Source organism: Ornithorhynchus anatinus, chromosome 7, assembly GCF_004115215.2.
Source record: "Ornithorhynchus anatinus isolate Pmale09 chromosome 7, mOrnAna1.pri.v4, whole genome shotgun sequence".
Lineage (NCBI taxonomy): Eukaryota > Metazoa > Chordata > Mammalia > Monotremata > Ornithorhynchidae > Ornithorhynchus > Ornithorhynchus anatinus.
Window position 1 is genome coordinate 8,884,339 of NC_041734.1, and position 15,485 is coordinate 8,899,823.

Consider the following 15,485-nt stretch of genomic DNA (forward strand, 5'->3'; position numbering starts at 1 on the left):
GGAAGCTTCCTATTCACAAGTATTCCCTGAGCACCTCACAAGCACCCTGGAATTCAGCTTCTGTTGTCCCTGACCCTGAGAGTGGGATTTCTCTGTACAGGTTGTCTTTGACTTTACAGCATTATCTCCAGGAAATTAGCTTCTCGATGACTCCATGGATCCTACTTCTTTTGGCTTCAGGCACTCAGTTGGCCCCAGTGGCCATAAAGGCTGCTCGGAGGTGAATTTTTGATCACTGCCGTGGTCTTTCCTCACTGTGAATGTTTGCATTGCCAAGTGCATTTATGCAGCCATAATCTTTGCTTCAACAAACATTAGTTTTACCTGCCATTATCCAGCTGTCCCAGAGGACAGTCCTTTCCCCCAAGCACACATACATCCTCAGTCAGAGTAGTCGACATTCTTCCCCTGCTTTTCAAAAAATATATCTGGGGCTAAGTAAAATTACAAAGGCAGCGAAGCGAGACAGATTGTAAGCGGACTAGCAAAACAACGTAAAGGGAGCTGGAGACGAGCAGGGGAAGTGACCGTAGCAAATGCAGGGACAGCTAGATGATGGCAGTTAGAATTAATGCATCTGCCAGATACTTGATAATGCAAACTTTCAATGGAGGAGTGGAGGACATGCAGGAAGCAAATAATGCAGTCTTAACAGTGTTGATTAAGAGCTTTGGGCAAGGGAAACGATGGAAATGCAAACGGAACAGGGCACGGTATATAATAATAAGAGATCCATGCTAAAAACTGAACACATGACCCCATGTTCATTTGAACAAGCAGAGCAAACACTTCAAACAGGTAGGGGCTGCGTGGCAGGACTTGTCTTGTGCCGTCGAGTCGTCGCCGACCCATTGCGACGCCCTGGACACATTTCTCTGCAGTGGTTCTGTAGTGTATCCGTGGAGTTTTCTTGGTAAAAATATGCAAGTGGTTTACCATTGCCTCCTTCCATGCAGTAAACTTAGGTATCCGCCCTTGACTCTCTCCCATGCCGCTGCTGCCCAGCACAGGTGGGTTTTACGTTGCGGGACAGCCAAAGCAAAATAAAATCGTACACCTAAACCAAAGAAAGAATAGTAAGCGATCGTGTTAAAGATCTAGACTTTAAACTCACGGGGAGGGAACGTGTCTGCCAATTCTGTTGAAATCTGCTCTCTCAAGTGCTTAGTATAGGGCTCTGAAGACCGTAGTGTTCAATAAATAGCACTGAATGATGTAAAAAAGGCCATCCCAGGATTGGGACAGTTCATTCAAATTTAGTTGTATTTATTGAGTGCTTACTGTGTGCCGAGCACTGTACTTCTAACAGAGGACAAATTACAGTGCTCCATTAAGGTGAATTTTGAGAGTAACTAGGTGTTTTAACTCTGTTTGGACCCAGTCCCCTGCTTTTTTTATTGTATTTTTTTTTGAAAGGCAAATCTGGAACATGGATAAGACCAATTAATGGGGGAAAATCAGAATCTTTTGGGGAGAGTTTTGAATTGAAAATTAATGGTACATTTCAAAAGCCAAAAAACACAATTAGGATGAAAAGTCAAATGTAAATTAGGGGCAAACAAGGCAGTATCTATGTATTTTGTTAAGGTACTGCTTTTACGTCTTGTAGCCATAGCATTTTTTAAACAGTCTAATTGTCCAGAGGACTGACTGACTTTGAGAACAGAACTACTTACTTGGTGTCACATCTTGATAGATTCTTCATTTCTTCCATGGCAGCCACTTGTGGTTCATTCAGTTCTGCTATAACTTGTAGTTTGCGTTCTTCAATCAATAGTATTTACTGAGCCCTGGCAATGTACAGGACAGTTTACTAAGGGTGTGGGTGAGTTGATAGCCCTGTTTTCCCCGGCTCACTTTCCCTTCTGTGTCATCTGTGCAGTTGGATCTGTGACCTTTGGACATATAATATTTGCCCCACCCCCAACCCCACAGCACAATGTACACATCTTTAAATTATATATTGTAAATTACTGATTTATTCATATTAATGTCTGTCTCCTCCTCTAGACTGTATGCTCGTTATGGTTATGGGCAGGGAACGTGTCTGCTAATTCTGTTGTATTGTTCTCTCCCAAGCACTTAGTACTGGGCTGTGCATATAGTAAGCACTCAATAAGTATGGTCAACTGACTGATTGATTAATAGCTTTGGTAGCCAGGATCCCTGCCTTGAGGGAACTTGCAGTCTTGAAGAACCTTGTGTTAGGGAAAAATCATGTCAAGATTGACTTCACTGGACATTAAGTGGTTACCTATCAACCTCCATATCAACCAAAAACTCTTCACTATTGGCTTCAAAGCTCTCCATCACCTTGCCCCCTCCTTCCTCACCTCCCTTTTCTCTTTCTACAGCTCAGCCCGCACAATCCGCTCCTCTGGCACTGACCTTCTCACTGGGCCTCATTCTCACCTGTGCCTCCATCAACCCCTGGCTCCCGTCCTACCTCTGGCCTGGAATGCCCTCCCTCCTCAAATCCGCCAAACAATCACACTTCCCCCCTTCAAAGCCCTACTGAAGGCTCACCTTCTCCAAGAGGCTTTCCCTGACTAAGCCCCCCATTTCTTCAGCTGCCCCTCCCCATCTCCCCAACTCGCTCCCTTTGCCCTACCCCCCTCCTTGCCCCACCTCACTTGTATATATATAGATATATATTTACATATCTATAATTCTATTTATTTGCATTAATGCCTGTTTACTTCTTTTGATGTATATATATATATATATATATGTGTGTCTTTTTTATGGTATTTAAGTGCTTACTATGTGCCAAACCCTTTTCTAAGTTGTTCCAGGTGGGGCTCACTGTCTTCATCCCCATTTTCCATATGGGATAACTGAGGCACAGAGAAGTTAAGTGATTTGCCCAAGGTCACCAGCAGACAAGTGGCAGAGCAGGGATTAGAACCCACGTCCTCTGACTCCCAAGCCCAAGAAATTTCCACTAAGCCACACTGCTTCCACAATTCGGTCCTGGAACGCCCTCCCTCCTCACCTCCGCCAAACTGATTCTCTTTCCCTCTTCAAAACCCTACTTAAAAATCACCTCCTCCAAGAGGCGTTCCCAGACTGAGCTCCTCTTCCCCCTCTACTCCCTCTGCCATCCCCCCCTTTACCTCTCCGCAGCTAAAGCCTCATTTTCCCCTTTTCCCTCTGCTCCTCCACCTCTCCCTTCCCATCCCCACAGCACTGTACTCATCCGCTCAACTGTATATATTTTCGTTACCCTATTTATTTTGTTAATGAATTGTACATCGCCTCGATTCTATTTAGTTGCCATTGTTTTTATGAGATGTTCTTCCCCTTGACGCTGTTTATCGCCATTGTTCTTGTCTGTCCGTCTCCCCCGATTAGACTGTAAGCCCGTCAAACGGCAGGGACTGTCTCTATCTGTTGCCGACTTGTTCATCCCAAGCGCTTAGTACAGTGCTCTGCACATAGTAAGCGCTCAATAAATACTATTGAATGAATGAATATATTATATTACAGTTCTATCTATAATTCTATTTATTTATGTTGATGTGTGTTTACTTGTTTTGATGTCTTTCTCCCCTCTTCTAGACTGTAAGCCCGGTGTGGGCAGTGATTCTCTCTCTCTGTTGCTGAATTGTACTTTCCAAGCACTTAGTACAGTGTTCTGCACACAGTGAGAGCACAATAAATAAGACTGAATGAAGTAAACAGATGGTTTGAAGATGCCATCATGAATACTAAATTACAATTTTATTAGTATGATTAGTATTATGTCCACCACAAAGAGAATGCTTTACACCCTTGTCCCTCACTGTTATTTCACAGTATTAAATACTGCCAGGTTGTGTCGTACAGTGCAGTGAGGCTGGGGCAGAGACGGGGAGGTGATGCCACGCACATGCACAGACACATGACTGTTTCATCCCTCAGTAAATTTACTTGGGCAGATTTGTGGATCATGTTATACCCAGAATGAATTCATGTTGTGAAAAGTGTTTCCTCATGCTTGTAGCCAAATAATGGAATGCAAACCTAGGTCAAAGCAGAAATGCCCATTAAGGGCTGGGTTGAAAGTCCGTAACTGCTACTGCCAACTCTCTACTTAGGATTTGTAGACCATCAGGTGGCACCGTTACTAATCCGGTAACAAAATGCTCATCCAAATAAGATTGATAACCATTTTTACATCTAGAAGCATAGCTTTGGAAAAAGATAATTGCCCTTTCCCCCACTCTTTCCATTATGCTCACAGTAGCCTTTTTTGCTGCCTTATTGCATCTGGTAATCTTTGTTCCCTGCCATTCTGTGGCCTTTAGGAGGAGGTTTTGACTTCCCCCCGCTTGTCAGAGATGTGTGTAGATGATTAATTACTATACCTCCTTCTAGTATCTTAGTCAGTTCCCTAGTTTTTAACACCTTTGAATCCTGTTGTCTGTTTTCTCATTTCTAATCATTAAAGTAGCAGCTTGTGTTCACTGATCCAAAGTTAGCCTATTATTCTCACACTCTTGATATATCCCTCCTTGTCAGTAAGCATTAGATCTTGAACAGCTTTGCCTCAGGTTGGTTTCTCCTCTTTCTGGATCATAAAGTTGTCCTCTGTTAAACTTATTATGCGGGTGGCATCTGTAAAGGCAGGCAGGCAGTCTGCAGTTGGAATTCTCCTGGATAATGGTGTTTCTAAACTTTGAAGTAAAAATGCATGTAAAAATAGACGCCAAGGGGTTGGGGTCTCTCTCTCTCTCTCTCTGTGCGTGTTTTTGCGTGTGTGTGTGTTGAGAGTAGAGCCGTTTTAACTATAATTATAATTTTTGCACCAGATAAATACTGAGGAACGTGTGGATGCAGCTGATCAGGAGACCATCGTATGGGATCGCAAAATTCCTGAGGATATCCTGAAGAAAATAACCAAACCAAAAAAGGTGCCAGCAGAAAGTGTTACTGTTTGGATTGACCCACTCGATGCCACACAGGAATATACAGGTAACTTTACTTTGTTGCTGTCGATCCCAGTGGTGAGCTGTTCCTCTTTTAATATGCTGAAAGGAAGACAGCTTGGTAAAAATGTTCTGTGGTTAGAAATATGTTGACAGTGAAGTCCTCGAAATGCTTGGGACTGATCAAAGTCATTTAAAAAATGAGATCCCGGCAACTCATCCGCAGTTGTTTTAGAAACCCAGCATTGCCGAGATGGTGCTTCGAAACAGTAATAGGGGTTACTGGGATGGAAAGGATGATGTTTCTTATGGGCGGCAAACGTGTCTTCCAACTGTTATATTGTACTCTCCCAAACACTTAGTACAGCAGGCCTCTACACATAGTAACCGCTCAGTAAATACCATTGAGTGATTAATGGTTTGGCCACTGAGATGGGAAACTTAGAGGTCCTTGCTGTACCTCAGAAATCTTCTTCCTTCCTCTAAGTGGACATAACCTGGAGGTGAAAGAGGATGCCGGATGGAGGTCAGGGCCGGAGAGGTCAATTGGGGAGTCATCTATGTAGAGGTGGTAGCTGAAGCTGTGTGAAAGGATGAGTGCCCCAAAAAAGTGAGTGTAGAATAAGACTAGAGGATACAGAACCAATGCCCACTATAAAGAGCAGCAGATCAAGGGGGATTGGGATGGTGTAGAGTTCTTTAAATTTGGTTGTAAGAGAGAAGTGACTCAAACCACTAAAATATGAAGTCAGAAATTTGTCATTGAGTTAGCGGTCCCTTCTTGGGCATTCACTGGCAATGTAATGTTGGTCTGCTCCCAAGACTTCTACTAATAATAATTGTAGAATTGGTATGTGCTTACTATGTCCTAAGCACTGGGGCTCACAGTAGGAGAGAGAACAAGAATCGAATCTCCATTTTACAACTGAGAGCCAGATAAGTTAAGCGACTTGCCCAGAGTCATAGAGCAGGTAAATGGCAGAGCCAGGTTTAGAATCCAGCTACTTGGTCTCTCAGTCCTCTGCTCTTTCCACTAGGCCGTGCTACAAGTTCAGGTGAATTCAAGATCTTGCAAAAACACTGAAGAATTCACAGCATTTAAACTTTGTCACTCAGAAGGCTGTAAATCAGAATTCAGGAAAAAATCTATTGCCAGAGAGACCCGTATGGGAGAAGGACTTTGTGATATTATTGCATTTGTGTATTTACCCCAGCACTTAGCAAATACTGTTGTTATTATTATCTCATATAATGCAGCTTTCCTTGGTGTAAACTGGAGCATCTGTTAGCGCTCCACGGGAACCCAGTCGTGCGTTTAGTACAGTGCTCTATAGATAATACTGACTCACTGGGACTTCGTAGGCCCAATAAATGTAGCACTGCTCCAGCCTTCCCCAGATCTTTAGCCCAAAGTATCCTAAAACGATGGGGAGGGGGAGGGCCTCGTGCCTTGCTGGAGATTTTATTTTAACACTGCTGCTTTTCTCTTCCCCTTAGAAAACCTTCGGCAGTATGTCACTACAATGGTGTGCGTAGCTGTAAACGGTAAACCAGTACTTGGAGTAATACATAAGCCATTCTCTGCCTATACAGGTATTTCGATTCAGTTTTTTGCAGTGTTTTTTCCTGTAGACACCGATGAACACGGCATATCTAACACCTTGGCAGGCACATGAACTCTTTCAGACTGTAAGGGTGCTTTGCACTGTATTAAATGACCCTGTAATAAGTGTCTCCGAGGGTCCTTTTTATCTGAAGGAGTTCAAGACCCATCCCACCTTGTTAGCTCTCTTGTCTCAGTGGAACATTTTAGGAGTAAGTTAGGCAAATTACCATTACAGTCCTCCCACCTGCACACTCTTGGCCTGAAGGAGTCTTTGCGCTTTCCAGAATGGTCCTTTATTCCTAGGGTGGCTGGTTAACAAAAATGTGGCTCAAAAATCGCATGACACACCTGATGGGTGGAGGTGGTGGTTTTATTATTTTTCAGGAGAGAATCACAGGGAGCTCATCAAGCTTTTCCATGCCTGGATATTCTTTTTGGCATTTTAAGTAATGGTGAAAAGAGCTTCCGCAAATCTTAGTTTTCAGACAAGAGAACAGTATTTTGCAGATAATCAAAAATCGTGGCTAATCCACCCATCGAAAGGAAAGCTAGTTTGCCATGCAAGTATTTTGGCAGCCACCTGAGAAGGTTTCTAAGGTACTGCTAGTCTCGAATCCACACTGTTCTATTTTGGATGGTGATGGCACGGTACTTTGGGAATACCAACTTTACAGATATCAGGAAAGTGATTCCTAAAACTGGCTTATTCCCAAATAGGCACACCCAATATTGGCCGATTCCCTTATTAGTTTTTTCTTCTCCTGCACTGAAAGTGCACAGTGAGGAACAAGAATGGAGTGTTGGGTCCTTTTTCCTCTTTAGACTCTCTTTCTTTAGTTATCTGAATGTGATCAGATAGCAGGATTTAGAAAATTTTGTCGTGTGAGTTATCCAGTGAGTAGTTCTCCTTTATAACTAAGTGTGCACTATTTTTGCATAAATTATCTAACGTGACAGCCAGGCTGTTTTTACTTCTGTTAGAGAGTACTGTCCTCTAGAGGCAATATTATAAGCACACATTTAAAGGAATCTTTGTAATCCTGATCTGTTTTGCCTGCTATCATTTTTCTTAGGGGCAAGTTTAATTATTTTGGCCTGTTAATGTTACTTCTGAATTTCCAATATACTTTCCCCTCTCGCTTTGCTGACTTGAGTTAGAACACTTAAGATACTCTACACCCACTGCTCTCTTTTGGATTTCACCTACATGGAAAAAATTGCTAGTTATGGCCGGTTGCTCTTATCCTCTGGGGCTCAGGGACTAGCAGAGAATTGCTTCCCTAGCTCAGGTGGATAATAATTACTGTGGTATTGTGGTATTCATTAAGTGGTGATTATGTGCTAAACAGTGTACTAAGCACTAGACTTAGATAGAAGATCACATTGGACCCAATGGAATCATGGCAATCCTAAAAGGGGCAAAGTTTCTAGAATGTTCCATATGAGCCCAGCAATACATCTTTTCTTGTGGTTGGCAGAAGCCGGAGAAAAGAATTCAGGTAAGGGGCCTCTTATTCCCTGTGGAGTTCATACTCAGAGCTTGGAGAATATGGTTGGTACTTTCCACCAGTTAGAAACAGTAGACAGAGCCTCCTGTGCCGTCTTCCACTTTTAAAAATCAGGTGGGGTTGCCTTTTTATTATTTTATGTTCAAGTTTCCGAGATGACTTAACCAAACATTTTGGAAAATCACAGTAGGGATAAAAGAGCTAATTTATTAAATGAGTCGAATGCTGTTTCATTTGCTTAGTGACTTCCTCTGTAAACGAAGCCCCCTTCCCTGGCTTTTGTAGCTGAGTCAGAAGAATGATTTCTGTGGTTGACTCAGCTAGCAGCTCCTCCAAATCACTTCTGGATTTTGCTCTTACAGCTTGGGCAATGGTGGACGGAGGATCAAATGTGCAAGCCCGAACCTCCTACAATGAAAAGACCCCAAAAATCATCGTTTCCCGCTCTCATTCTGGGACGGTCCAGCAACTCGCTCTTCGGACATTTGGAAACGAAACCACGATCCTCCCAGCTGGTGGTGCAGGTACGTTTCCCCTCCTGGGGGTATAACCAGCCACCCTGAAGGGGGTCGTAACACGCCTCCCACATCACTTACAAGTAAGGATCGATTCTTGTTACACTGGTGGGTCTGCCCCTGCCTCGTCAAGTCCAGGTCTTCACGCAGCATCCGGTCCCATGGCTCGGCTGGCTGCTACAGCGGCCTTCCACAGTTCGCAGCCGTGAGACTTTTTGGCCCTCCGCCATTCTCCCATGTTACTGTCCTAGAACAGCCCCTTGGGGAACCTGCTGCCGCAACACGTTAGCCTCACGGCTCCCACCGAGCACGGCCACGGTTTGCGGTGAACAACAGGATATCTTTATCGGTAATCTTGTCATGCCGGTTGATGTTGAGTGTAGTCCATAGGGGATCTGTGCTTATGTGCTTAGGACATAAAAAATAAGTACCCTGTTTTTGCTATCAACCAATCAATAATGTGCCCTGAGCACTTACTAAGTGCTTGGGAGACTATGGTACGCTAGAGTTGGTAAATATGATCCCTGCCCCCTAGGAGCTGACTTAAGTGTCTTCTCTAGTTCCACAGCCACAGAGATGGTTGGGAAAACTGAGAGGGATAACATTAATTAAAATCTATATTATTTTCCACAATCCCTACACAAAAGAGATTATTAGAGCACGCACTTGGGTTCTGATCCCAGCTCTGCCACTCGGGTGACTCACCTATCTTTCCTGTGTCTGTTTTCTCACCTGTAAAATTGAAGATCCAATACCTGTTCTCCTTCCAACTTAGGCTGTGGGACTGTGCCCAACTGAGGGATTCGTTAAGCACTTACGAGAACAACAATTAAAGGAACATTTGCTCAGCTGGGTCATATTTGTTCCTTTTCCTTCCACTGTTTAACTGGCCTCGGCCACCTCCAAGAGCTTTTCGTCTTCAGAAAAATTGCCAGTCTTAACTTGCTCTAGCTAAGGAACGGGTATTTAATCTTAACCTTCAAATTGGTATGGTCTGTCACCGCCATGAGGGACGTTCCAGTCAACTATTGTTGCTGCGATGTAAACCAAACATATCAGACCTTAATCCTCATAAATGTGCACACTTCACTGGAATCATATATTGTGTTCTGCCTTGTAAGGAGCTAGTCACTGTGGAATACCAATTTCTTACCATCCCTGTGCTTGCCCAGGCGCAGTGGTCTGTAGCTCAGCCCTTGGCTTGAAGGAGTTAATTTCAAGTATAAAATCTGGATTGATGTCTGTAGCTTCAACTAAGAGAGGATGTTGAATGTTCCTTTGGAGTTCATAGTAAATAATGGGAAATTAAGAACCCATGAGTGAGTGTAGCATGTTTGACTTTGAGAGAAACTTGGGAGCTAAACTTCTGCATGATCCCTCCTGAAATCCCGCCTCCCCCAGGAGGCATTTCTCAACTCACTGAGGAGCAGCGTGACTTAGTGGACAGAGCACGAGCCTGGAAATCAGAAGGACCTGGGTTCTAATCCACATGTCTCTGCCACGTGTCTGCTGGGTGTCACTTAACTTCTCTGGGCCTCAGTTACCTCACTTGTAAAATGGAGATTAAGAGTGTGTGCCCCATGTGGGTTGGGGAGTTTGTCCTACTGAATGAGTTGTATCTACCCCAGTGCTTAGAACAGTGCTTGGCACAGAGGAAGCGCTTAACAAGTACCATGATCATTATTATTATTCCACAGGCCCCAGACATATCATCCCAACAACCACCCATAGCGTTTTTTCCATCCCTTCCCACTATATTAAATTTGTAAGCTCCCTTGAAGGTAAGGGCTGTCCCAAGTGCTTAGAGTGTATGTATATATATATATACACACACACACAGACAGAGTACCCTGCAACCTGCTACTAAAGTAACCTGGAATCGGGGCACATTAAATACTTACTCAGGAGTCCTTTGCCAAGGAACCGAATCATTGTCTTTCTTATTTTTAGGTTACAAAGTTTTATCCCTCTTGGATGTTCCTGATGAGAATCAAGAAAAAGCTGATATATATATCCACGTGACGTACATTAAGAAATGGGATATATGTGCCGGCAACGCCCTTCTGAAAGCACTGGGGGGCCACATGACTACCCTAAGTGGTGAAGAAATCAGTTACACTGGTTCAGATGGCAACGAAGGGGGACTCCTTGCCAGCATCAATATGAACCATCAGGCCCTCGTCCAAAAACTCCCAGAGCTAGAAAAGACTGGACGTAAATAAGGTAGTTAATACGGGAGAGATGCACAAACCTTAAGTCCCGAGGCCCCGTGGGAGACTCTGCATGATGATTCCAGAAACCAACTCCCTTTTCTGACTGAACAGAGCAACTGGAGCTCTGCTCCCTCTTTCTAAACTGCACGGTGAGGATCGAGAATGCAGTGGCACGTCTACGAAACCAGTCTCCAAAATGAAGACTGGAACTTAAAGTCGATGTACTCAAGGTGCAAATGCACATCTATATATTTGTAAATTAAAATCCACATCGTCTCAACTTACCATTGTCACACTGCAACATGAGGTTCTCACCTTCAGTGGAAGTTGTTTTTTCATCTGGAATGAGGTAGATGAGGAGGAATGATGAGCGTGGGTTCTGTAAACGTACATTTTTACTACATCCAATGGAAAACAAGACTCAAGGGGCTTCCCCCACTTCGATAGAAAGCACAGGGAGCCAGACACCGTTTATACGCAACAACCGTTCTGTGCTTTGCCCAGTATTTCAGGTAATATAAAATACAAGAACATTGGTGATTTCTAAATCATTACACTTAAAGTCTGTGCATTTTTAGAGACAATTGTTATTCTCCACAGCGTTGTCCATTTCTATCGTCCCTCGGAAATGAGCACGTCCCTTTTGGGCCACCGTTTGTGAGAACTGTACAGACTTTTCAGAATTGGGCTGGAGATCTCACCCCTCTCTGATTTTTATAGTAGGAATGCATAGGTAGTAAAGAGTTAATTGTTTTAAATTATTAAGTTAATAGGCTTTTGACAGTATGCTCTTGGCAAAAATCCCGGTACACTTAAAGTGGCCACTTTCTGCCTTTCAGTTTCAGGCCAAAACAATGGGACTTCGAGTTAATTTAGGGGAAATTCCCTTCCACCCACACTTCATAATTCCTAGTTTGAGTCAAGGAAACCATAACTTTCACCTTGTGTGGTTAGAGCTGGCACCTTTCTCCGTGAGCTTTGTCCTTGATCAGGAAACCTGGTTTCTCTCAGTGTGCTGATGTGTCTGGGCAGCTTGTGCTTTCATCATCTCCCAGAGCATTGCTATTTTCTTTCTCGGTGGGAGGTGGTTTTCCATGGAGATCCGAATTACCCAGCAGCTGGAGAAATGTGTCCTCAGAGGAATCCAGTATTTACCAGGGTGACTGTTTAGACACCAGGGAACTCCTGACCAACACTAATGGTAATCCTGACCAACAGGGGATTACCCTGGGGGAGAGAACCGTGGGAGCTCCAGTTCCAGTGGGTTTCACTGAACCGTATGATCTTCTTGTCGCCTGTAGCACAAAGGGCAAGATCGCTGAGTGAGACACTTGCATTCATCCTGCAAACCATTACTAGTAAATAAGGATTATGCATGTATTTTAAAAAAACAAAAAACTCAGCCTTCATCTGCTTGATGTTTTGGGATTTCGTGGGTACCTTCAAGAAGATGGAAAGGAACCAAGTTACTGAATCATTATCTGACGCCTGGATATTCCATGATCCTAGAGCTCTTATAGGAGTCGGATGCTTTCTGGGTAGGTGAGAGACTAAGTGGACTTTTTTTTTACATATAGGAAGGAAGAATCAATCCCCATTATGTGACCAAGCAACTGAATTTGTTAAACTTGCATGCAAATGAAAACTTTTTGAAATTTTTAATTTAATTTAAAATTTTAAAAAAACTGTTCAATACTTTAAGCTGTTAGCCATCATTTGGTTCACTGATAGCTTTTTTAAGTGCATGTCTAACATAGTATTTCCTTTGGCCTGTGATTCTGGAGAGAGGATTATTCAAGAACCCATCAGACTTGCCTTTGAGTGTTCCCCAGCTGCTCAAATGAAAACAAAAATGCCAAGAGCTTTAAGCATTGAACATTGTGTGTTAAAAGTAACTTAGTTTTTAAAAACTGTCAGATGATCTGAGGCGTTAAGAAAATAGTAAGAAGTTCAAATAGGTCCCAGTTTTATTTTTGGTGAAATCAGAAGTGACTTTAATTAGCAATGATAACAGCTGCCTCACGGCGCTGTTGGAATCATTTGGTGTGTTGAGATCACCCACCCACATGTTGGGATTGGGGCAGAGGCCCTGGGTGACTGACACTACAAACAGGGCAGTGTCCTTTTGTGTGCTAAAGTTCTGGCTATTTATAAATTTATCAAAACTTTTTGATACGTACCAATTTCAGTGTGTTCTTTCCTTTTGATAAGTGAGGTGGTGATGTTTAAAAACTTTTACCATGAATTCTTTAGAAAGTGAATGTAATTTTCATTTCCAATCGTTAAATATTAAAAGAGCTGACAGGAAATTGTGTGGTCTTTTTAAGTTGGGTGGTGAAAAATAGGATTTAAAAGTATTTTTCCATTTGGGGATCAAATTTGCTGTAGAAGCCAAATTTCAACAGAAGCAAAAGGGGGTGAATTGCATTACCACCACTTGGTATTGCTGTCTGGTGCAGAAGAATTTTCCTTACAATGATGGGATTCACGTAGTGCTGTACTTAACTAAGCAGAATCTTCAAGAAGAAAAGACATGCCAAATAGATGACCTGATGGAGTTCCAGCACGATTAGAGGAGAAGAATTGCCTGTTTTCTCCTCTAGGCAGTGGGAGGAGCTGGTGAGGAAGATGCCACCACGGCCCCTGGGGTTCCTGGAAAAATGGCAGGAGGCGGAAGACAGTTTCACCTCCACCGTTGCCAGCCGGGCTTCTCGAGTGATATCCCCGACGTTTCTTTTCCTCCCTATCAACCCTCTTTGTCTTTGTCCTATGTTGAAACCATGTGTTCATAAGACTAAGCACATATTAAAGATCCCTATCAATATAGAACCTCTGTGGTGTATGACTATATATCATGTACTAACTCCTCTCTTCTACCCTTTATGAAAGAGCCGGTGTATCCTTGGGATTCACTCAAGTCCAGAAGAATCAGAAGTTGAGCTCATAGAACACTGCAAATGAGAGTTCCACGGCAAGTCTTGCCAGCTGGGTCGCTCTTTTCTACCTATATGGAGAGATATAGATGTACCTATATCTCTCTTTACCTGTATTATGAATCTGGCTGTTTTTCAAAAAATACAAAATACTTGATTTTTCTCTCCCCTCCCCGCCTTCAAATGCTTCCTGGCTTTCAGTCATCTGGGCTTCAGAACCCAAGGCCACTTGCTTCTGCTCAGCGTTAGCTTGTAGCGGACGCTGAGTGATGTTTGCCTCCTTCAGAACGTGTGCAAATGAGCTAAATAGAAGATGCCAAATTTCAGCCCCAAACCAATAACAACCTAAGCTTGTTAGCAGTCCAAAGAGAGATGTGCCATGTGGTGTAAAATCACAGGGTTGGTAGTCCCAGAGCAAGGGGTGTACCCACAGCTACTCAATCTGATCCAGCCTTTGGGGGAAAAGTGGGTGGAGGAAGGCACTTTTATGGTCCATACGGAAAAGTCCATAGGGGGGTTTGGGGGCCATCAGAGGGCCTCCTACTTTTCCACTGGAGCATTAAAAAAAATACGAACAGCACCTGAAACCGTCTAAGCATGAATCAAAGACAACTTAGAGGCTATCAGTTACTGGATTCAAGGGAAAATATCAAGACTTTTCTACTTTATAATGTAAATTGTTTTTGAAACCATCTCTTTAGTGACAAGGATTGTATGAAGTTAAGAATGAACTTCTCCCAAATAGTGAGCTAACCTACGACTGGTGAGTCTATCACCTAGATTTCCCCTAAACAAATCCTCTGGGCTGACATTCTATTCCTAGGTCACTGTCTGGATCGCCATCTGCTACCATCCCCCGGGAGGGCCGGCACAGGGGCTTGGGGCACCCCGACCTATCGCTCCTACCTCTCAGGACTGTGGCAAAAATGGCCCTCGGGAGATGTGGAGCGATGCCTGCAGACTGTGATAAAGGCCACAGGTTTTCACCCCACTCAGATAAAGCACAGGTTTTCTTGTTAGAATCGGGATCATCTCTCAGTCCCGAGTGTTATAAGTTTACGATAATGTGGCCGGAGTGTTCAGGGAAATAATCCTCAGGGCACACTGCCACACAACTGAAAAGAATCACAAAAGATCCTCCCCCTACCAAGTCTAAACCCTTCTAGACAGGTAAGAACCTAAGGCCAGAGACAATGCCACTACTGATCAGACCAGATGTATCTTGCTCCCAGGATGCTTGCCCCCATCCGTTCCTTGACGTGGATTCTCACGACGATGGATTTCTACCTTCTTACCTTCTAGGAACCCATTCTGAGAGAGCTCAGAGACAGAAGCAAAACCCTTCTTGAACTACAGGTATTTTCATCCTATCCCACTTCTTTTAATGACACATTATTCGGTTTTCACGGCATCCTTGCCCTCCACGTAACAAAATCTTTTAATTGGTTCTGGCCACCCATCATAAAAGTCAGCACCGTGCACTCAAGTGGGCTTCAGATAAAGAACACCACTACGCTCCCTTTGGAAACAAGGGGGTGACATTTCTGACAAACCCCACATTACTCACACCAGAGAATCTGCTCTTTGTTGGTCACGTGAGTGCCCTCAACCGTTTCTTCCCTCATCTCAATTGCTTTCTATCTAGACACGGCACACGTTCTCGGACGGACCGCCCCTAGTTCCCCAACCACGTACTCCTAGGAAGGAAGCACGCTTCGGGAAAACTCAAAGCGAGTATTAACCATTACTCTCACTTTTGCTAGGACAAAGTTTTACTGCAAAGCTGATGCTGTAAAAGAG

General features: G+C 43.6%; 1 protein-coding gene across 1 annotated transcript in view; it reads left to right on the top strand.

Annotated features, from left to right (window-relative positions):
* Positions 1-13,581, top strand: part of BPNT2 (3'(2'), 5'-bisphosphate nucleotidase 2) — a 32,367-nt gene extending 18,786 nt beyond the window's left edge. The window contains exons 2-5 of the mRNA XM_029068950.2: positions 4,794-4,956; positions 6,408-6,503; positions 8,387-8,548; positions 10,490-13,581. Coding sequence (XP_028924783.1) covers positions 4,794-4,956; positions 6,408-6,503; positions 8,387-8,548; positions 10,490-10,761 — 693 coding nt within the window. The 3' untranslated portion in view covers positions 10,762-13,581. The remainder of the gene's footprint in view (positions 1-4,793; positions 4,957-6,407; positions 6,504-8,386; positions 8,549-10,489) is intronic.
* Positions 13,582-15,485: the final 1,904 nt, after the last annotated feature.